We start from the raw sequence: 22020 nt of genomic DNA on the forward strand, positions 1-22020 counted from the left end.
GAGTGGACAACACATGTAAAACAGGCAGCGTGGTTATGATGACACCGTGGCTTTGGTGCTTGAAGCTTTGAATTGAATAAATTAATCAATGATGTTTGTGATGCCAAAACGACGAATCAGGAACTTATTAATATTGGGTCTGTCTTAATATTTTAAATATGTCTTAATATATTAAAATAGCAGGTTCAAAAGGGAAAGGGGAAACAAATTGGCGATAGGGTTGTGATGTGAATGTGCTTGTTTTACTTTATTTATTTTTAATCATCGCGTTATGTTCCACCTTATATTTTGAATTGCACGCTAAGCCCGAAAACCTTTTCCTGAATCCTTTTTGACATTAAGGCCACCTCCATCTTTTTTTGCAACCAGTGACGCCGCACACGGCTCTGGTTTGAAGTCAAACGCTGCTTTAAGGTGTTTTTGACTATCAAAGGGACCAGAGCTTTCTAATGAACATCCTCCTGTATTAAGGAAGACTGGGACAAAACTTTGCAATCATAAACTCATCATTTTCTAAGAGTGTTCAACACAACTTGAACACAACTTACTCACTTTTATGAGTGTTACGTAATGAAAAATAAAATAACCTAAACACTGTAATTGAACACTAACAATTATCCTCCGGTATTTCTTTTGGCATCGGCCCCTGAAACGGCCCTGGTCATGCGCACAATATTTTTTTATTTAATTTTATTAGCAATTTTGCTTGTAAATCCGAACTCATGTTCACTTGTCATGTCTAATCAGCACAGCACCTCCTTGTGGATGTTCCCCCAGCTTTTGGCTGCTGGAGAGCTTCTATAACACGCTCTGCTTGACGGTTGGCAGCCGGTTCAGGCTCTCCTCCGTCCAGCTCTTTAAGCAGTCGGGCGTTTGAAGCAGCTTCTCCGGACCGTCCTCTGCTTGGGAAATGACCAGCTTCCTCCCTACAGTCCTCACAGCACTCCCTGGTCCCCCAGAGGATTCTCCTCCTTTTTGGCATCCCGACCCTCCAGACCTGCAGCTCCACACAAGTGTGAAGATTTTACATGATTCTTTTTATCACCGCTTGTTAACGCAAGTGGAGAAGAAATAGAAATAACTAATTTTAATACGCTCAGTGGATCTGCCTCTCCAAACATTAGTGTTTTGTAGCTGGTAGTAGCCAGCTAACCACGTTAGAAAATATTAGCACTGCTTTGCTCTGTAAACTGTATCTCTCAATCGTTTGCTGCCTTTAGGACTTGTCCAAAAGTTATGCTTCATTTTTATGTTTTTCATTGATCCCATTATTATCAATTATGGCACTTTTTACCAAAAGCCACGCAGTCTTGTTTTAATGTAAATAACTTGGAGACTGAAGAGTTTTCTACAGCCATAACATATGTGTGATGGGTAGAGCTCTCCCCTCCCCCCCCCCTGCCTGTTTGGCTACACCACCTTAATTGGTGATGCCTAACAGGTGTGACCAGGTGCTCTTTAAATGGGAGCTTTTGCCCCACTAGAGCTAATGGGGGGCTTGCTGTAGGTCTCCCACGGCATAGGCACAGCACTCGCCACGTGCGGATGGGTTTGAGCGGAATCTAGAGGTATGTCAGGGGTTTTCTGTTTCATCTTTTAATATGCTTTTTAGCAGTGAAATGTTTATTGGCGTTATTTACCTTTTCTTTCTTTTATACAGGAAATGATCAGGTGGTGCAACACTGAGCCTGGTCACTGCTGTTTTTGCCTTTGATTTAAAATAGATTATGGTTACCCGGTTTATATAGTATCTTTGATTATGAATTGCGAATTTGTTTTCTTTCTGGGTTAGTGTCTTTGTTTTGTCCTACATGAACAACCATTACTGCGCCCTATACTGGGGGTCCCTTTAATGCCAGTGCAGGTGGGCATATAGTAGGCCTACAGGGGGTGGCTCACGAGGTGGAAGGCCCTTTCGGTTTATTTTGTTTGTTTGCTGTGTTTTAATTCCTTTTGATTTGCTGTGTTTTCTTCCCTTTGACCTGGTGGTGGCCCCCTTGTCCCCTTTCACTCCCCCGCCCCGGTGGGCCTCAAGTAGTCACCTTATACTGGTAGGGTACCCCAGTATAGTAATCTTTTTTTAAAGCATAGATTATATCTTGCCATAAAACCGACCAATGTTTCTGGATTGATTATTCCTTTTCTTTTAAATATTAAACCTACTTGTAAATAAAAAAAACATTGTTACAAAACTGGAACTTCACCTCTCTGCTCCCCTTTCTTTTTCATTACAACTGATATACTTTGGGTGAGAGCCCCAAAGTGACGTTGTCACCCTTGTGACCAGGCGAACGGCCGCCCCGGTTACATATGTAATGTATGGAAATATAGACGTTGAAGTGAATAATTATAAACATGAGTATTGCTTACTGTGTATGCATTTTTCAGTCATGATTTGACATTTTGTTGTGTGTGTATTTAATGTATTATTATTCAGTACAGATGATGCAATGATGCACTCGACTTTATCACTGGTTGTCATTAGCATTGTCTTAGTTTATTTGTGCTTGTTAGCTTTTTTATGTCTCATCTCTCGATCTGTCTCACAAGGAGCGTTTCTCTGCATCTCATTCCTCGACAGTGAGGCGGCAGCAGTCAGTCGCAGAGCTCTACCGCCACCCTTTGCTCCGCGCCGGCAGCAGGCCGTGACACCAGTAGGTGATTCAGCACTAAATGGATCGGTTTGCCTGCTGGGCCCAGGTTCAGTAAACGTCTGGTCCCCACAGAGAGCGAGAGTGAGCTTAACGTATCCACCCCATTACAGCGCAACATGATTTCTTTATGCTTTATTGGAAAATCGCTCCGTACACATACTTGGCATCTCAGCATGAAGACGGTCCCGGTGAGAGGCGGAGTGCGATCTGCGAGCAATCAGAGCGCAGAGATGGAGTGTGTGAGGATGCAATTGATCAGCATGCTGCAACAAAGACTGGGGGAGGTTCAAATGGAAATCACAGTTGGAATGCCTACACTGACGCGCACCAGGAACTTTTTATTTTTTTGTTCTTGTCTCTGCAGTCACTCAACGTTCACCATTTTCACTCTGCTGCAATCACATTCCTTTGTTCTTGATTTCACCGACACAAATTCGGCAACGGGGGAAGGCGCTTATCTTTACAACAGAGTAATGTGCAAAGCGCCATTAAGGTGCTGACACGAGAGCCCGCAGCAGCTGCCATCACACCCAGCAGGTGGAGATGAACACAGATTATCTCACGACGTGGAGGTGGGAGATTGATGGTCTCGGCTTGTCCCTAGACAGCGTGGAGCTTCACTGATTTACGTCACATTTCTGCCCTCTGCTTAGGTTGCTGCACCAGCCACCAAGTGGGATTAACGGTCTTGCTCAAGGACACTTCAGTAGGGAAGCCTGATAATCTCACTAAATGACTCTGTCTCATGTAATACTCGGATGAAACAACGTTGTTGTTGTTGTTGTTTTACCCTCTCTATGGCACATAGACACACAATATACTACAACACAGACAGTCTTTCTCTGTGGTTGCTGACAGTGTCTCTGATATTGTGCATAAAGCCACAGTAAGCAGAACAAAGCCAAAGTCCGAATCCAGTGGCTTCTATGGTTTAGAATTTGGCAAAAATAATCCATGAATTGATGTCCTTGACTTTTTCCTCACATGTTCTTTCATAGCAAAGAATCCAAATTTAATCTGTGTACAAAACATCAATAATTCATTTTGAGACATGTTCCCATAACGTTTTAACATACTGATAATCTCCAAAAGATGAGGCCCAGTTTCCAGGTGAGGTAAATTTCTTTGGACTATGTGTTGCTTGTGTACAATCTTAAGGGATAATACACCAAATAACGAGAGGTTTGATTAATGAATGCGTCAATAACATTCCACTTTGCCTACAATGTGATGTTTTTTAATCATTTCAGACTTTTTTGACAAATCATTTATTTGGTCCCATGAGGTTACAGTGGTTACGCGTCTCAAAACAACAAAGAGGATCTGGGAAACTGCTGTGGTATTTACAGCTCAGTGTGTCTAAAAAGATCTCTGTGGGACTTCCCTGGATAAATAAAGGTTTAATAATCATACAAATATACCATTTTGGCTGTGTTGCAATTTCCCCAATGCACACAGGACATTTTTGGATGTATGAACAGAAAAACTCTGCTGAACTCCAAACATAACTTAATTTGTTCGACTCAAAAGGAAATCAGCCGGAACAAATATCTAATAAGAGCTCGACTTGCTTGCAAAGAGATGCTCGGGGCTCTTTATTGCTGAAAGGCAGGGGACAACACCATTGTGATGAAGTATTACTGGGGGGGTTTTATGACGCAAAAATGACACAAGCACAATTATTAAGACTATTAAGAGCGCAAAACCCCATAACTATATTCTTTTTTGAATATGCCCTGTTCCGATTGTCACCCTAAGATTCAACCTTTGAAAATACATTTTTGTATTGTTGTATTTTTCAGTCTGAAGAAAAATAGATTCGGTCGGTATATAACATTTGCATTTGCTGAAAACCAAGACCTCAAAAAAACACGGCCCTTTCTTAACTATGTGACTATTGAGAGGGAAATACCAATTACTAATAATAATAGTACCAACTACTAAAGTGGGAATTCAGCTGGTTAGTCACTCGAAATACTGCAAAATATAACTATTTAAATTTAAAAAACACTTGATGTACTGAGTCTGCACTTTTGTTGTATAAAAATACAAAGGCCAGTCTTTAAAATTAGTTTGTGCCTTTCTTGTAGTTATTTCCATTTGTATTACTTGAATAGGCTATAATTGATTTCATTGGAGACCATCCTCCATAATTGGGCTCTCACACTGCATTTTAAATGTCACTTTGAGAGGACGGGAATAAATGTAATGTGACACAAATAATAGAGCTGTAACTTTAACTAACATGGCAGAGATAGAACGCGTCTTGTAGCTCTAACACAATCAAAAAAGATGGGCATCAAACACTGGTACGTTTATAAAAAATAACCGCGGTCAAACACTTAAATCTTTTTTCCTTTTTTTAAATATACTGTGTTTTACTACTTCAACCTAAACAGAGAATCTCCTACTCTTTTTTTTCTATATGCCTGGTCTTCTCCAAGTAACGACCCTGGATGAGTGGGGAGCACGGTCGTCCTCCAATCGAAGGGTTGCTGGTTCGATCCCAGGCCTGGCTAACCAGCATGTCGATGTGTCCTTGGGCAAGACTCTTAACCCAACATTGCTCCTGTGGCTGCTCAATTAAAGTCAAAAAGTTAACATTTATTTAGAAGAGAAAAAGATTACATGAGCAATTCTCCGCAGATATCTGGCTCTAACTATTGCCTATAGGCAGGAGGTCAAACACACCAGCACGTATCTCAGCGCTCGGCGTAATGACGTCTCCGAGCAGTGAAAACGCTGAGTTTTTATACACATGTGAAGAACATTCTCCGTGCCAGTTACGAGAAGCTACAAAGCAGGTTGAGATAAGAACCCAGGTGAAGCTGAGGGTAGCACACACACACACAAGATCCTCCTCAGTGGCCGGTGCAAATCATAGTTAATTGACATAAAGTAAAAAATGTGGATCCGGAACTTTCGTACCGAATAAGATATGAACCAAGGCCATGAACAGGAGTCCTCTGTTTTGAAGCTTCTACGAGATCGAGTTAACCGCCCTCCCTTCTCAGTGCGCAGCTGCAAAGCAACATTTTGTATCATGCTGCTCCTCGCACTTCAGGGTCAAATACAGGACACTTGAGACACGGCCTTAGCACAAAACAATGTTATAATATATTTTACCAGTACATGCATCTCACAGTGTGAATGGGTGAATGGTGTCATGTAGTGTTAAAGCGCTTTGAGTGGTTGGAAGACTAGAAAAGCGCTATACAAGTACAGTCCATTTACCATTTAATTATCTGTAAGAAATCAGTGATGGAAAGTTCTCAGCAGAATTCAATCAGGGCTGTGCCACTTGTCGGATCCCCGGGTGTTTGGGGCTCTCTGGTCGACATTTTGAGGTCCTAATGAACCTTTGGCATTGGATGCTGACTTGACCGAGGGAATTACTCACAAGTCATTGCAAAACCGGCGAAAGCATGGAGATATAACAATAGGTAAACAAAGAGGAAGGATGTGTGTACCGCCTGTCATATTAAATTTACACAGAAACATTAAGGCTTAAAGATTAACAAAAAAACATGAAAGGCAATATTTACTCATTTATTCCTCGCATATAACCTTTTCATTGAAGCCGGTTTGAACAAAAACATTAATGGAAATTACAGCTCAAAAAAGTATAAAGAGTAAAAAGTTCGAAAAAAACACCCTAAATTGTTCATCATATTTGGTTACGTTGTCATGGTGACAGCATATGTTGCAGCAAAGTGCTGTCCTATTCATTTTCACACCATTTCCAAACTTTACCGAATAAAGATCACGTGTTGGCTCGCGTTGAACTGCTGAGAAACACCGCCCTCCTGCGGAGCACGGCAGTATGGCAAAAATAGGAGCGCTTCAGGACTAAACCATTCACTCGGCATCGAGGCAATGCGGATATAAATTACTAAAAATGTGGCGAGTTTTTACTGAACCCTAACATGCATAAATAAATTAAATATTGCATTTTATAACCACGAAATATGACACTCATAACGCTCCGGGCATTAATGAATATTATGAGGACTGTTTTGTTTCCGTGAATCTAAATTGAGTGGTACGGTCCAATAGTATTGAACGCAACGCTAAAGAACGGTTTGTTTTCAGCGAGGGGGAGACGCGTTGCTGTTATTCGCTGTAGCAGCACCCATTTTTAAAAAACAGTTGTAACATTACAACTGCTTGGTCTCAGTGCAGCAGCTGTCTTGTCTCGCCATGGCTCTGTGCGGGGGTATCGGAGCCATGGATCTGCCCAGCGAGCTTATCGTCCACATATTCTCGTTCCTTTCCGACCGAGACAAGCTGCGGGCCTCGGCCGTGTGTTGCCGGTGGAGGGAGTGTCTCTTCTACCCGGCGCTGTGGACCGAGCTCAAGTTGCGGATAGGTGGTGGTTGCAACGGCGGCGGCTCCAGCTCCGAGGAGACCCCAAAGCTGGAGTTTCTCATGCGCAAGTTCGGCTCCTTCGTGCGGGAGCTGCAACTGGAACTGGCCCCGGTGGAGGGCTCCCTCGGCCCCCTGAACAGCGGCCAGACGTCCAACAGGATGGACCAGCCCGATAGCGACCCGCAGCTCTCCGAGCGATGGAGAGACGCCATGGCCACCTACCTGGACCAGGTGCTGTGCGTCTTCTCCAGCATCCGTAACAACAGGTATCGTTGAATTTACGATAAAACTTCCATTTCTCGTGTCGCGCGACACCACCCCCACCTCGCCATTTTTTTCCCATTTCGCAGTGTTTGGTGCGTCGCAGTAAGCTAGCATCTAGCTAGCTTAGTTAGCTATAAACAAACCCTGGCTTTAGGAGTTACGTAACAGGTTCTCGTCTTTGTGGTGGAGTGAGCATCCGACACTGTCTTAATCTCTGGGAACATTATTTGTTATATTATGACAACGAAGCATTGATCTCTCTTCTGCGTGTCTTTTTCTTGCCAGTTGTATTTTCTATGCTCCATTGGGGTCTTCATACCAGCAGAAACAATGCAGTGGTGGCTGGAGAAGGCTTTGTCGGCCTTGACTTGCTGATATCAGCGCTGACATACGCACACAATATGTGTACGTGTGTACAGCATTTAGATGTGGGAAGGAGGTTGCATGAGGTCAGATGAAACCACCTGTCTGTTGCGTGCATTCAGGCTCATCCGTGCTGGGGAAGTAACACGTTGCTTTGAACGTGAGGCTTCCTGATTTCAGTGCAGTGAGTGTGTGTGTGTGTGAGTGAGAGGCCGACCTTCTCCCACATTCCCTTTTATTCGCGGCAGTGCTTTTGCATTGTTGGAAATAGGTCCCATCCATCGCTGTGTTTCTGTCTTCGTTGTGCTGAGGGGGTTGAAACCTTTTTCTGTTGTCTGACTTCTTCTCATTGAGCAGTTTCGATATGTTCCATCCAGAAACCTGGCTGGTGTCCACGATACATGCAGCAGGTTATTTTGAGTTATTCACGCTGGACCGAATGAGGCAGCATACTTCAAGAAGTCAGTTTATGTACTTATGCTCTTTTTTTTCTTTTTTTTTATAGAATGTGGTAATTTGGGATCATTTTGCCCTCAATATTACACATAAGCTTTCTCTTAAGGACGCTCCTGCAACGTCCAACATTTAACACGGTTGGATTGGTCGGCGCCTGGCTTGTATCACTTCCCCTTACTCCGAAAAGGTGTGGATTTCTTGTATTAGAAACCATAAAGATATAGTTTTGAGTACATTTTGTGTAAAAGTCTGTATTAAAACTCAACAGGGATTGATCTTGGCCCTTTGCATTCTTTAAGACTACTTTAAACAACCAGCAATAATACAAAAATAGCACTAAGTCATAATAAAATGTGTCATACTCTGCTTATTGTGTCATCTTATTGCTGTCTATCATTTGTATTGAGTTCCAAACCAGTTGACCCCCGACAAAGACCTCCATCAGCGGTCATATCTAACCAAAGCTCCCAGTGACTAAAAGTGTCTAACTCCATGGGTACCTGTTTGGTTCAGAAATAATGGGCATAGATAGCTCATTGTTCCTGAACTACCGGTTTGCCTCATTAAGTAGCTGCACATGAGCCTGCTTTTGGTTGCACTTTTTTTAAGCTTGGCTCTCAAACATCAAACACACACAGCGCGGTGGGTTGGCCTACGTTATGTGTGGTTTACCTTCCTTTCCCATTGCCGACAACCTCCAAACATTATTGTCAAAAGGCACTGCTGTTAAAGCATCAACCTTTGAATTCTAGTCTTCGGTTTGATTGGTGGAAATCTATTTTGGGCAGCAGGGGATGAAGGGATCGAGAGGGAAGTGCAGCAGAGTGCAACGCAGCAATATACAGGAGGACTGGGCAGGCTAGATCAGAGCGCACAGAATGGCTACAGTATGAGGTAACACCCCCCCCTTCTTCTGAAGTTTGCTTACATTGCAATGGGTTGAACTCAACGCCCCCCCCCCCCCCCTTCTACCTGCTGCTATTTCTGTGAAAAATTCCCACACCTCTCGTCCGCTTCATGTGATCAAACCAGATGCACAACTTGCATCACTTCAACAAATGTTGACAGTGCAAGCAGACGCATCAAAATCACCCATTTAAGATGATTACACAAGTCGGTCAAGTCAAGCTTTTGCCGATTTATACCAATCATGTATATTTTTTTTATACACACATCTGATTAATGACTGAAATGCGGATGTTTTCCTATTGTTGGTTTTGAAGAACATAGCCTGCGCTTGAACATTCATATTAGGTTTTACTTCATTTACCAGGTATGAATAGGGTTTATCCACAAAAGAAAAACAACCAATGGCCCCTTACCCACTTCATCCTTAAGCGTTGCCTTCATTTTGATCTCAACTCAGCAGCTGTTGTGTGTGTGTTGCTGTTCGCCTGCATTATGCGTTTTATCACATTAGACGAATGCACAGAAGTTTGCTCTGTTTATTATGCCGCTCTGCTGACAGCAGACGGGTCCCATGTTAGAGATCGGTCCTTTTTGGCAAACAATGCCCTCCTTTTATGTGAACCTGCTCAAAGCTAGATTGAGAACCGGGTGGTCAACTTCCCAAGTTGATATGTGTTTTTATTTGCGTTCTCTAAGCCAGAGAATAATGTAAATCTAGCTTGGTACGATGAACTTGTTTTATACTCGCTAGCTGAACGACAACGCTTTGTGAAAACAATAAACACTTATGTATTTCTCTTTTTTCTTTGTTTTCCTTATATGTTCTCTCCTTCTCATTCCTTAGAAACCTGCGGAAGCTGAGTCTGTATGGAGACACCTGCGTTCTGCAGCAGGAGGGACTTTTGGACAGCTCCAACCTGCACCAAATTCACCAAGGGGACAAAAAGATCAATGAGTAAGCAACATATAGTTTAGTAACCACGTATTGAGGGTAATGTTCCTGCCCACACTGCAGAGTGCTTTCTTGCCTTGTAAGTAAAAATATTTGCATTGCTAAATGGGTGATTACGGAACAAAATCCATAGTATTGTCCTTTTGATGTCAGATGGAGGTTTGTGTGCAGGCGGTCTCGTTTGGAACAGAACACTGCGTGCTGTTTCAGAAGGGCGGCCCATTTTGTAAATGGGTAGACATCGAGTCAGCGCAGCATCGCCACAACCCCAAACACACGGAGCGGGTCTCTGTCAGCGGACTGCTGGGAGGACGTGCCAATGAATAATGTAGCGCGGTCCGAGCCCACCCAGTTTAATGACTGAGAACTGCAAACAATCATGTAAAGATTTTAACAAACAATCCAGTGTGCCTACATGCTGCTCAATAACAGCGGGGTTTTATAACGTAGGATATTTACCCCCCCGGTGGGGATGTGCTGCTCCAGCGGCACTCGTACAAATAGAATGCCATGCATTTTCGCTCGCACATAGATTTACGGACTCTGTGAATTGAGTGTCGCCGTGCTTTGGGCCGCTTCTTTGTCCTCGACGTGCTCGGAGACGATAAGCTTAGTTGAGAGTGAAGTTGCTCTATAATGTACATGATCCTGTATATCCGTCAGGATATAAAACTTATTTTGACGACCCACATCGCCGCCTTAGATGGCCTGATCAGTATTTGCCATTCATGGAGAGCGCGTGGCATCACATTAAGACAATGTCAGATTGTTTTCATTAACCTCCTGCTAGTCATATAAAAATGCTTAACACATAATTGGCTGGATTACTCTGGTGCAGTCTGTTGTTTGTTTGGTCATTGCTCATCGCACCGCGTGTAAGATGGTGAAATATTTGGTCCGCTTTTGCAAGTCTTACATGCATTGTTTTTTGGGTTTCATGTCGTTCTTCAGCTTTTTTCTTTTCTTGTTCGTCACAAGCACAATTTCTTTGATTTGAGCTGGCATACGAAGCACACAATGGTGTCCTGAGCTCATAGAGTGACTTGAAGCTAATTGTCTTCTCTCTGCAGAATCCAGCAGCTGTTCATGGAGTTGCTGTCCAACGTCAGGCAGCTCAGGTGGTTGTCCTGCAGCTTCATGCTGGGTCTGGTGACTCCGTCCTCCTTAGCCTGCCTCTCGAATCCTTCCGTGGAGACCCTGCAGCACCTCAGTTTACTGGACCACCAGCTGGGTATGTGTAGGTGTGACTCTCCTGGATCTCGGTGTCTTTAACCGTTCTAACGCAGTTATAAGCTTCAGCTAAAAACAAAGCCCCGCCGATTGGATCCTACTGGTGCATATTCCAGACCAGTAGAACATCATGTTTCTCCTGAACTTCCCTCAGGTCCTCTCATCTCCCCATCAGAGTTGGATCGTATATCTAATCTTCATTCTTTGGCTCTGGATTTTGCTGATCTGACCTCTGAGCTTTGCCGCCTGCTGGCCTCTCCTCGTCGAACCCCCCTGCATCGCCTCTCTCTGCTGCTCAACGGCGCCGCCCTGGAGTTCAAACCGCTGGAAGGGACCGCTACAGAGGACGATTGGAAAGCACTGGTAATGCAGCGAACTCTGTTTTTCCGTCTTCCTCTGCCGTCTACATACAAGGCTCCAGGGGCAGCCGTTTCCTCCACCTGTTGTCAAGTTTACCCCCGTCCTCCCCAGATCCGCGTGAGCGCCAACCTGCGAGTGTACATCATGGCCCTGGAGGTCGACAGCTCGGAGCTCCTCAGGGTCCTGAAGCCCAGCCTGCCACTGGAGCGCCTCCACCTCGACAGTTACAGCACGCTGGTGACCGACGGCACGCTGGAGCTCATCTCTCAGCAGTACAACAAAACGCTAACTCACTTCCTGCTCCTGAGGGACGACCCCGACTTCCCCGACCTCAGCATCAATCGCAACGAAGACCCACTGGTCCTCCTTTCGTGGAGATGTACTCAGCTGGCTGTACTGGTGATACACGGTGAGATGAGCTTGTTGTTTTAGGGACGTACAGTTTTTTTCCAGGTCAACTTCTGGAATAGCATATCCATGTGGTTGTGGCTGTCGAAACCTAGTTTTACATTCAGGTGTGCTTGTCAAAAGGACTTCACTTTCAGGCAATCTTTCCAGAATTGATGTGCTTATTGTTAGTCGCTTTATTAATTGTAGAAGATTACGAAGGCAAGAATGAGGTCAACTGTAACCAAACGTGTTAAGCATGTTACACCCACATAATTAACCTACATTCATTGTTTTGGGTGTGATTTTTTAGTTAGTTTTTTTTTTTTTTGCTTCAACGGAGGCATACGGTAAACTCAAGATTCATTTTTATGGATCCATTTTATTTTGAGGGAATAAAAATAATAGATTATAAAATAAGTGCCACGGTTTCCCTCTCACATAAGTGAGAAGCATCTGAAGCCCGGCAGCTTCTTCAGCCCCTCTGCTGAGGGACATGAATGCAGCCAATGCAAACCAACAAGTGAATATAGATCAGTGAGTGTGGTGATGACCGACTGTCCAAAAAAAAATAATAATAATCTTATCGGGTCTATTGCTGATATCTGGTCTCACATCTACGGAACATCAGTGCCAGTCACAGTCAAACGAGGTAACGAAAGCTGTAGAGCTGGAAATGTTCCTCCATTCTTGTTGGCTAAAAAGATGAAGCTCAGTCAGATTAGATGGAGAAAGTCTGTGGGCAGCGGTTTCCAGATTAAAAAATTGGATTGAGGTGTGAGCTTTGACTGGGCCATTTGAAACGATGAACGTGCTTTGATCCAAACCGCTCCGTTGTAGTTCTGGTTGTGTGTTTGAGTCGTCATGTATTTGGCTCCGTCCATCTTTCCCTCAATTCTGACTTGGTTCCCTGTACCTGCTGAAGTGAAGCATCCCCACAGCATGATGCTACACCACCATGATTCCCTGTTGGGATGGTGTGCTCAGTGTGTTGGCTTTCCCCCACACGTAGCGGTAAGAAAAATATTTGGCTGCTAAATATAAAATCTGCTCCACACGGTCTGTGTTTGACTAGTGTTTGGGACTGCGAGGCTGTTCTACGGTGACACTGGAAACCAGTTCCTGCTGATGGCAGACTGGTGCTGGTATTCTGTGGGTTTGTCGATGTGAGAATTCTTTTGCATCCACATCACACAGAAGGATCAGGAAACATTCATTTACCAAAATATGCCAAACATACAAGGAATTTGTCTTGGCGGTTAGTGCGCGACAGTAGACAGACAAGACAGCAGTGCACAAGTAATAAAATAAAGTAAAATGAAATGCTAATGCAATGCTAATGCAATGGGTTAGTAGAATAAGGCTATGGGTTAGTATAAAACAAGGGAATAAAGTTAAGAATTTTAAATATTAAAAAGGTTAAAAAGAAAAATATTAAGCATAAAGTGCACTAACGAACAAGTAACAGACAAGTGACAAAGTGACGAGTGACGACAAAGTGATGAATTACAGTTAAAGTGGCATGTGCAGTGTGAAGGGGAGTGACCGGTGGAATGTTATAGTCTCGCGTGAAGTAATTTGCTTATCAAAGTTATTATTCCTGGCGAGTCAGTCCCTTAAACTGCCAGATATAAGTACATTGTTTGTCTAGAAGTAGGTGAAGGTGAGATGATCGCACAGCAAATATGTAGCCAGTATGTCCTGTTACGTCACTCATGTTTTCTATGTTTCTGTGCTGTTTAGGACATTATTTGCAAGATTAGTCCAGCCTCCCTAAACCCCCCTGCACCTCTCTCTCTCTCTCTCTCTCTCTAGGTTACACTGTCTGGTCCCACAATTTGGTGGCCATCTCCCGCCTGCGGGGCTCCAGCCTCCGCGTCCTGACCGTCTCCGAGGAAAGCATCGACTTCGACCCGGACCAGTCGGTGTGCATGGAGGGCGACCCGGTCCACAACCTGGTCAAGGAGGTGTCCCTGGGCCTCGGCCGCGTCTGGCACCCGTGCCTGGACTCCAGCCTGGTTCTGTCCGAGCCCACCCAGCACTTCCACCGCGAGCTGCAGGCCTTCAGCGTCGGCATGTAGGGGCGAGGGTGGAGGGGGCGGGGCAAGTCCAACGCGTCACATCCTAAACCGTGTCGAGACCAGGCCAGACCGGCCAAAGACCAAGTCGAGTCAGACCTCTTAACTCGGCCCAACGCACCCGTGTGAGAGACCTCTAAACTGGATCCTCAAAAAGAAAATCTAGAAATTACAATTATGTGAATTGATGGTTTTTATTTTACTTATTTCTCTTTTTTTTTTTCAACAGGGGTTTTAACACACAATCAAGTCATTTTCCAAATGATTCCCTGTTTTCTTGCTTTGCCTTTCTCGTTGGCCAATGACTTAAAATAAATCATACCAATTAAGAATATCCATTTATCAAATGAGACATTTTAATCAAAATTCTATATTCATTCAATTTGAAGTGATCCCAAATCTGTGGTCCCTGACCACAAATAAGACTTGAGTCCTGACCGTTTAGTCTGCTGAAACGGTTCCGAAACTGTCTTGCGCGGCCCAGTCTGGTCTGGATCGACTCACCGTAACAACCTCCAGAGTCGCTGTACGATGTAACTTTGATTTGTTTTTTTCTGTTTCTCATCTCAACCGACTCTGAAAAAACGTTTTTTTCCTGTGTGGTGGTTCCCTTTAGCTTTGTGTGTCTTTTAAAAACCAATATATATATATATTAGCCCTGCTCACAGCTCAAACAAACAAACAAACAAACAAGCAGGCAGCTTGAGTGAGTGATGGACCAGTTGGGGGGGTATTCTGCTTTAGTTGTGAAGATATAGTTTTCTTTTTAAACCGTTTGCTCTGCGTTGGTCTGTTAGCTCCACTCCGGCGAGCGTTGGAGTTTGTGAACTAACCAATCGATTACTTCCTGGGTACCAACCATAGCTGCTGCTTTTGACACTTGTCCACCACTTGGAAGGCCTTGGCAGCAGGGTGGGGATCTCCACTGTGACGTGGCTGGTGGGTTTCACTGCTGCGTACCAGCAACCACCCTGATGTTGTGACGCTTTTTGGATAGCTTGAGCCCCTTGCCGAAGGTGTTATGGAGAATAATGTTACATGATCGCAGCCAAAACACTTACACTCACCCGATCACTCGCTTGTAGATGCGACAGGGCGCCGCGTTTACCGACTGCCGCTCAGAGCCCCACGATAGAATCCAGCCCGTCACACGGCGGCACACTGTTGTGCTTCCATCCGTGGTTTAATGCTGTATGCAGAACTAATATATAGCTGCCTTTGCTCACCTATAGCAGGCCGGACTTTCTGACTGGTATCAGTGGCTTCGGAGCCCTTTTTGTATCAAAATGGGAAGTCATCATGTCAAAGAGCCCTGGGATTTAAAAGAACCTTCAACTAGTTCTGCTGTATTCCTAAAGTGGTGGAACGGTTTCATTCTGGAAGGACATATACATATTTATATCAAGGGAAATCTCTGACTGCCCACTTTACTAAATTACTGGTGCGGCCATGCAAACAACCAGTATTCCATTAGGTGGCAAATACCAGACCCGGGTTCTGCAGCCAGAGGCAGGAAGCCTCTTCTTCTCTGCGCATGGGTTTCTTGCTTTGGGGTAAAACATTTCATGCTGAAGAACCGTTAAAACAAAAAGATGCACTGAATGTAACGGAACTCTTGTCGTGTTTCTTTCTGTTGGCCAGTCGGGTTTGGGTTTTACATCGAAGGCCTGCTGCTCTCTTTGCCCCAGAAATCGGGCACATGCATATCTCGCCACAGGACCCTATTTTTATTTTATTTTTTGTCCAAAACCTTTCACCAACAGCACAACAAGCTCACGGGTGGAAAACCCTCCACGTGTTACTGTCAGCTTTTAACATCACTACGTGCAGGAGAGGTGGTGATGAAGTCCAGTAGGGTGTGTGAAACAATCAGTTAGTGTGAGATATTTTCGTTAAATATATCTATATTTTTTTTATTTCCTCGAGTCACAGTTGCCTTGAAAACAGCCCCCTTGATTTCTGGATAGAGTTGTTGTTATTGATGATGTTGTTCATTATGCCATCTGATAAACCTTCGCTCCGCCTCGGGTTTGGTCGGGGATCCGTAAACTTAATCATACATTTGTTTTCAAAGATTAAGGTAAAAGACTAAATAATGGTAACAGCTGTCCGCTCACTGCACATGTTTCATATCTCAGTGGATGGGGGGGGGCACAGAGCTGCAGCAGGGGGGAGGGAGTCCGTGCTGTCATTTCTGAAGTGAATGTAGTCCATTTTGCGGTGTGAAGCGACTTGTGCCGCCGAGGCATCACATGTGGTCCTCGGGGGGCAAAGGAGTCCTCGGCACTTTAATCGTCCAAATGCAATGTCATTCATGCTCTGGGAGGAGAAGCAGGGCAGGAGTTGGTCCCTCGAGTGGGCGGGACAGGGGGGGTGTTGTTGTTGTTGTTGTTGTTGTGACCAATCGGTAACCCGGGATTGCCGATGACAGCCGGGGGAAGGAAGAGTCGTCGAGGCGTTCCTTCAGCCAAGTTGGGATTCAAGTGGGGAAAATCCAAGCGCCTCGATGCCCTCACTAAATGCTGTCAACTGGCCCTATTTTTAAGAGCGTCCCCCTCCCAGATTGGCTCACTTGTTTTGCACACCTGCCGAGTTTTAGAGGGTTCGGGGGGGAAATGGCATCGCAGACTGTGACGGTCCATATGGAGGTCAGTAGGTTACACGGCTGACCAGTGATTCATTTTGTATTTATTTTGTTATTCTACGTAGACGGATCTTCCTCGGTGTGCCGCCACTTTGCTCGGTTCAGAGCGCGTCCCCGTGTGAGGGCCCCGTGTGAGGGCCCCGTGTGAGGGCCCCGTGTGAGGGCCCCGTGTTACCAGACGTCGGCTCGTGTGTTAAGGGACCTCGATGGTTTAGCCATGATGAATCTCTATGGTCCTCGGTCCGTATCTCAGGATAAATGTGCTCTGGTACCAGGAGTTTCTTTTAACGGCCTTGTGTGGCTGCACACAGAGCTGCACACTCAGCGGGGAGAGCAAAGCCCAACGGACACATTTAGACCAAAATGTGGTTCAGATTTTCATGTTTTTTTTATCTTAATGATCTTTTTAGAGATTTGTGTCGGGTGTGGATCACCTGACTGAGAGGGGAGACATCTACCGCAGAATGTGTCATCTGATTGAGGGCAAATCCATTTAGTTTATTTTTTTACTAAAGTTATTTTAAAAAGATAATTTTACAAACTCCACTGTGTGTGTGTGTGTGTGTGTGTGTGTGTGTGTGTGTGTGTGTGTGTGTGTGTGTGTGTCCTCCTGACTCTTGTCTTCTTAACTGTTATTGGTTCCACACTAGAAGTCACATCACCAGCGCCGCCCTTTTCCTGCCCTGAATGTTTTATTTCTTTCACAGACAAAAGTCAGCTAGAGAAGAATAAAAAAAATATATATATTACACTCCCAATTGTAAAGTGTGTGTGTGTGTGTGTGTGTATCTATAAATATATATATATATCTATATATATTTGAGTGATGGCATCTCGTTTAGGGGGGAAGGAGGGGGAATCTTTTGTTTGTTCTCAGGGTACAAAAAGAGGAGATTGAGGAAGGAAGGTTACCAGCGCTCAGGCCTCTCGCTCACGCACACAAACAATAGGAGTCACTGGATCTGTTCTCCTTCCTTGGTGTGTTTTCTTTACGCTGCCAAAGACCACAGTAGAACAGACACGAGTCTATCTGAAGTGCCCACGTACGCACACGCTGGCAGGAGGCCGGTCCAGTTTGCTTCCCTGCTCCACACTTCCTTCCAGTGCTTTCTTTCCTCCCTCTCAGTGGTGACACTCTGTTCACGTGGAGGCGTGAAGGGAGACCAAAGCGCAAACGCCCCCCCAGCTGGAGACTGCGTGTTGTGACAAGTGCAGTCTGATGGTTATGACCAGCATGTGTTGGTTACCGAGGGTCAGCGGCTTTGTCGCGTCTCACAGAGCAAAAAGACAGGCGTCTTCCAGTCCAGAGGCGGACGCAGAGCGTCCCGGGCCGCCGCATTACCGCCCCCCCACCGTGCCCCCCGTAACCTGCTCCCCTGTGAGAAGCTAATGTAAATGTACAAGACAAGGAGTCCATAGAGTGGGTTCAATCTGGCTCATCCCAATGCTACTCTGACCGGTTGCAGCCTCTCTGAGGGGATGGGGGGAGGGGGGGGGGGCACAGGTGAGCAAACGTGCCGTGAAGTGTTTTTAAGTCCCTGTGACGTGATTTGCTGCTAGGAACGGGACATTCCACCTGGGGCAACCGTTTGCTACAAAGCTAGTTGTGTCCACATGAAAGTTAGACTATGTAAATATTTGCTATATTTTTTGTAAAATATGCAGCGTGGTGTTTTTCTTTTTGTGTGTGTGTGTGTTTATTTGGAAGAGATCTGGGACGCAGCTATTATCGACCAAACCAAGGGCATCAGCAGCTGGTCTGAGCAGAGCGCAGGGCGTTTTTTAGAGGCGGTTATTCAAAGTGTGGCTCCGTCCTCCCTTCAGCATCCCGGGCCCGAGTTCCACGCCTCTTTTTTTTTGTGTCCGGTACACAAAAGGTCTCGAGTGTGAAGTGCACTAAATGCGGCACAGGAACTAGCTTTCCATGAAGTGATCGGGTTAACCGGCTAGGTTAAAGAACACCGGTCTGTGTTTTTAACAGACGCAACGAGTTCACACGCAAGGCCCGCCGCACATTCAGAAGAGGACTGTGTCGGACGGACAGAGCCGGGTTTAAAATGGCTCCAGGGGGGTTGAGGCGAGGCTTCGGTTACTTGGGAGACCATTATCAGCAGTTACTGTGCATTGATGTGGTCCCAGCCAACATTCTGCCCTTTTGACCTGCTTATTCTATGCATTCATAGAGCGCTGGGATGATATCAGAGCTCTGCGTAATTGAATCCGCAGCTTGCCTGTAATCTAGTGGCATCAGAAGCCGTCGGTCTGGGCGGCTTATTAAGTAACACGGTCGATCTGGGTCCGTCTGTCCTACCAGCGCCACATACAAAGGATTTGGTTTAACGCCTGCTGTGCTCCTCCCCGATAGCCGATACCTCCACCTTTGACGTGGATGGATCAGACGTGTGTTATTTTAGTACCAAAGCAGCCGACTGTCAGACCTGCATCAGTCAGGCAGATGCACACCGGACCAGTTTAATTCCACTTGGATCTTTGCCAGCTGCAGAGTTTGTACCGGGATGATTTGGAGAGTAGACCTAAGAGGGATGTAGAGAGAGGTGGTGTGATGGTTCAGGGACTTGTCTCCGAATGAAGAGACGTGGTTTTCTCATCGTCAGATTATCAGACGCTTTCAGTTGTGTTTGTTTACCAAAACGCTGAGACTACAAATTACTACCAGACTTTGAGCGGACTGTGAAAAATCTCTTTGGTTCTCTCTCGCTTTCTCAGAAACTTGTCAAACACCGGATGCGCACGGCACCTGTGCGGAATCAGTCCTGTGTAACATATCGATGGAAGTATGCGCGGCCGGGTCTGATCTCCGCCAACGGCACCCAGAAGAAGAAAAAAGGCCTCTAAAGCCTCGCAGGAAGTTTGGGTTTTCCAGTTTTTGTATTTCAACCAGTGTTTTTTTTTCTTCTTCTTTTTCTTCCCAGCCTGTTTACAACCTAGATCTCAGCATAGCGGTGAAGTGTTGTCATACAACTTGCCACACTGTTTAGGAAGTAACAACATGATCGCATTGACCTGGCCAAACTCCCTTGCCGTGAAGCGCCCGGCTACACCAGGGAACCGGTAGATATCCGCGCTGAGTATCGGCCAACTGTCTTCATTCAGAGCTCAGCTACGAGGCTCCGACACGCTGCTGAACGCGGCCTCGCTCGTCAAGTCCGGAACCAGTCCCGCCGCACAACTATGCAAGAGGAAAGCATATAGCCCACACTCGTCTCTAGTTATTGAATTCTTTTGTCCGTTTTTCTTTGCTCGCACAGTATAAATGGAGACGCAAACCAGCCAGAACTTGCAACGACAATGCTTGGCGTTTTTAATGATTCGTGATATCTTCTCGTTTTATAGTTTTTTCTTGAGATCTTGATTGATTCTGGTCAGCAAGCCCGGCAGCGGCGGGCTCCCTCTTGGTCTCCGTGAGACCGGCTAGACGGCCCCAGTTTTATCGTGGTACGAATGTTGTGCATTTGTTTAAAATCAGGACAGTTTGCAATAACAGCAGTCTTACTAGTGGCCACAAAGGGGCACGAGCAGTGCTGACAGCGCCTCGGCTGCGTCTTTAGAAAACCATAGAAGAAGAAGTATAAATAGATCTATATAGAGAGATATATATATATATAAATATAAAAACTCACACAGTGCATATTTGTATTAGGTATCAACAATGCATTACCGTGGTATACTCTTATGCAACACATGTCCGGATTCAATTTATGAACATCAAGTGTAAAATAAAGTCACACCGACTTTTAAATCCGCGAAGCTACTTCGTCGTGTGTGTTTGTGCGAAAATGGTTTTACCATCCTTAATGTTGAATATTCTGAGCGTTCTGTTCCTGTGTGAGTGTTTTTGTTAAAGTGAGCACATAGCAGTGGGTCCTCTCTGTAGGGAGGAAAGCAGACGTAAGCCAAAAAACACAGCTGGACCTGCTTTCAGGTCACGTGGAGCATCTTTTGAATGCAGAAAATTCCAACCCGATCCACAAATGGCCGAGCGGCGGCGTGGATTAAGACTTGTTCTGAACACCAGAGAAAAGCTCCACTCCCACAACGGGCCTCTGTTTGCCTGTACGCGAGAACGACTCTGGTGAGAACTCTGCTCAATCTACGTCTGTTCAACTGCTCTCAATGTAATTCTGAAATAATACAAAACTCTGATTTGAAACCGTTGCAGCTGTTGGTTGGTTTTTGTCTCCTTTTTTTTTTTTTTAGTCTGCAGGGAAAGAATCCTCTCTGGCTGAGAGGACACATTTTATTGTAGTGTTGATCCATGGTTCGGTTGAGGAGAAAACCTCCATGTAAAACCTCTTTGCTGACTCATGGCGTCTACTTGAGGGGGGGTGTCAATATGCCGAATGTTAATTTGAATTAATGTTGAATGAATGCTTCTCTTTTAGTCAGTGAATAAAAGCATTAAAAAAGTTGTTTGCTGCCAGTGTCTTATTTACCTTCAGCTGAAAACCTTTTAGCGCTGACCACGTAGAATATGTAACCATGGTTACAGATAACAGACTCTACCTGAGCCTGATGAGGGAATACCAGAAACATAAACTCTTCTCCTGAAAGGAGTGGTCACACATCTGCACACTGCAAGGGTCACACATCTGCACACTGCAAGGGTTTTCCTCTTGGGCAATTTAAAACACTTATAAATGACATTCAGCTTCTGTTGCCATGACAATACAGCATAAGGGAAATGGAGGCGAAAGAGGGCAGGAAGATGGATGCTGACTGACTAACCCAACAAACCAAATCTGTAGAAATATAAGGTACAAATACAGAGAAAAAATGGCATCTTCAATACTTCAGATATCAGAAAGAATGAATTACTATTTAACTGTTGCACAAGTATATATAAAGTTTCACTAAAAACATGGAGGCCATAGATCAGGATAGCAAATAGTGGGGAGAACAAGTATTTAATACACTGCCAATTTTGCAGGTTTTCCCACCTACAAAGCATGTAGGAGTCTAGTAAAAAACTTTCGCCACTGTATGAAGCCAAAAACAGCACATGAAAAAATAAATCTTCAATATGCAGAAAGGCATTTTTCTAAGGTTGTATGCCAATTGTACTTGGTTCCCTGCCTTGTTCAGAGCTCAGACAATATCTTGTTTAGTTCATGGTAATTAGATTAATATTTTGGTGTCAATTAAGCTGTAACAATAAGTCGTTTGAGAGACCCACAGTTAACGTGAAGATAACAAACTGTAAGTGGGTACTTTCTCAACTCGACTTGCTCAACATCACCGAAAAGAAAAAGTATTTTGGTTTAACAAAATATTATAACGAAGTAATTTGCAGAAGTGCAGTTTGATGCTTTGCTTATGGTAGGTAAATCACAATGT

The 22020-nt window shown here is 44.8% G+C and overlaps 1 protein-coding gene across 1 annotated transcript; it reads left to right on the forward strand.

Moving 5' to 3' along the window:
* Nucleotides 1-6704: 6704 nt before the first annotated feature.
* On the forward strand, nt 6705-21095 carry fbxo33 (F-box protein 33). Its single transcript, XM_040199198.2, has 6 exons — nt 6705-7288; nt 9859-9969; nt 11037-11197; nt 11351-11559; nt 11668-11965; nt 13759-21095. The coding sequence occupies exons 1-6, from the start codon at nt 6855-6857 to the stop codon at nt 14022-14024; spliced, it is 1479 nt and encodes a 492-aa protein (XP_040055132.1). The 5' UTR covers nt 6705-6854; the 3' UTR covers nt 14025-21095.
* The last annotated feature ends 925 nt before the right edge of the window (nt 21096-22020 follow it).

The sequence above is a fragment of the Gasterosteus aculeatus genome, chromosome 15 (assembly GCF_964276395.1).
Source record: "Gasterosteus aculeatus chromosome 15, fGasAcu3.hap1.1, whole genome shotgun sequence".
NCBI lineage: Eukaryota > Metazoa > Chordata > Actinopteri > Perciformes > Gasterosteidae > Gasterosteus > Gasterosteus aculeatus.

Coding starts and splice junctions, on each gene's coding strand:
- fbxo33 (XM_040199198.2), top strand. CDS start 6,855: ATGGCTCTGTGCGGGGGTATCGGAGCCATGGATCTGCCCAGCGAGCTT. Junction 9,970..11,036: donor GGGGACAAAAAGATCAATGA/GTAAGCAACATA, acceptor TTCTCTCTGCAG/AATCCAGCAGCTGTTCATGG. Junction 11,966..13,758: donor GGCTGTACTGGTGATACACG/GTGAGATGAGCT, acceptor CTCTCTCTCTAG/GTTACACTGTCTGGTCCCAC.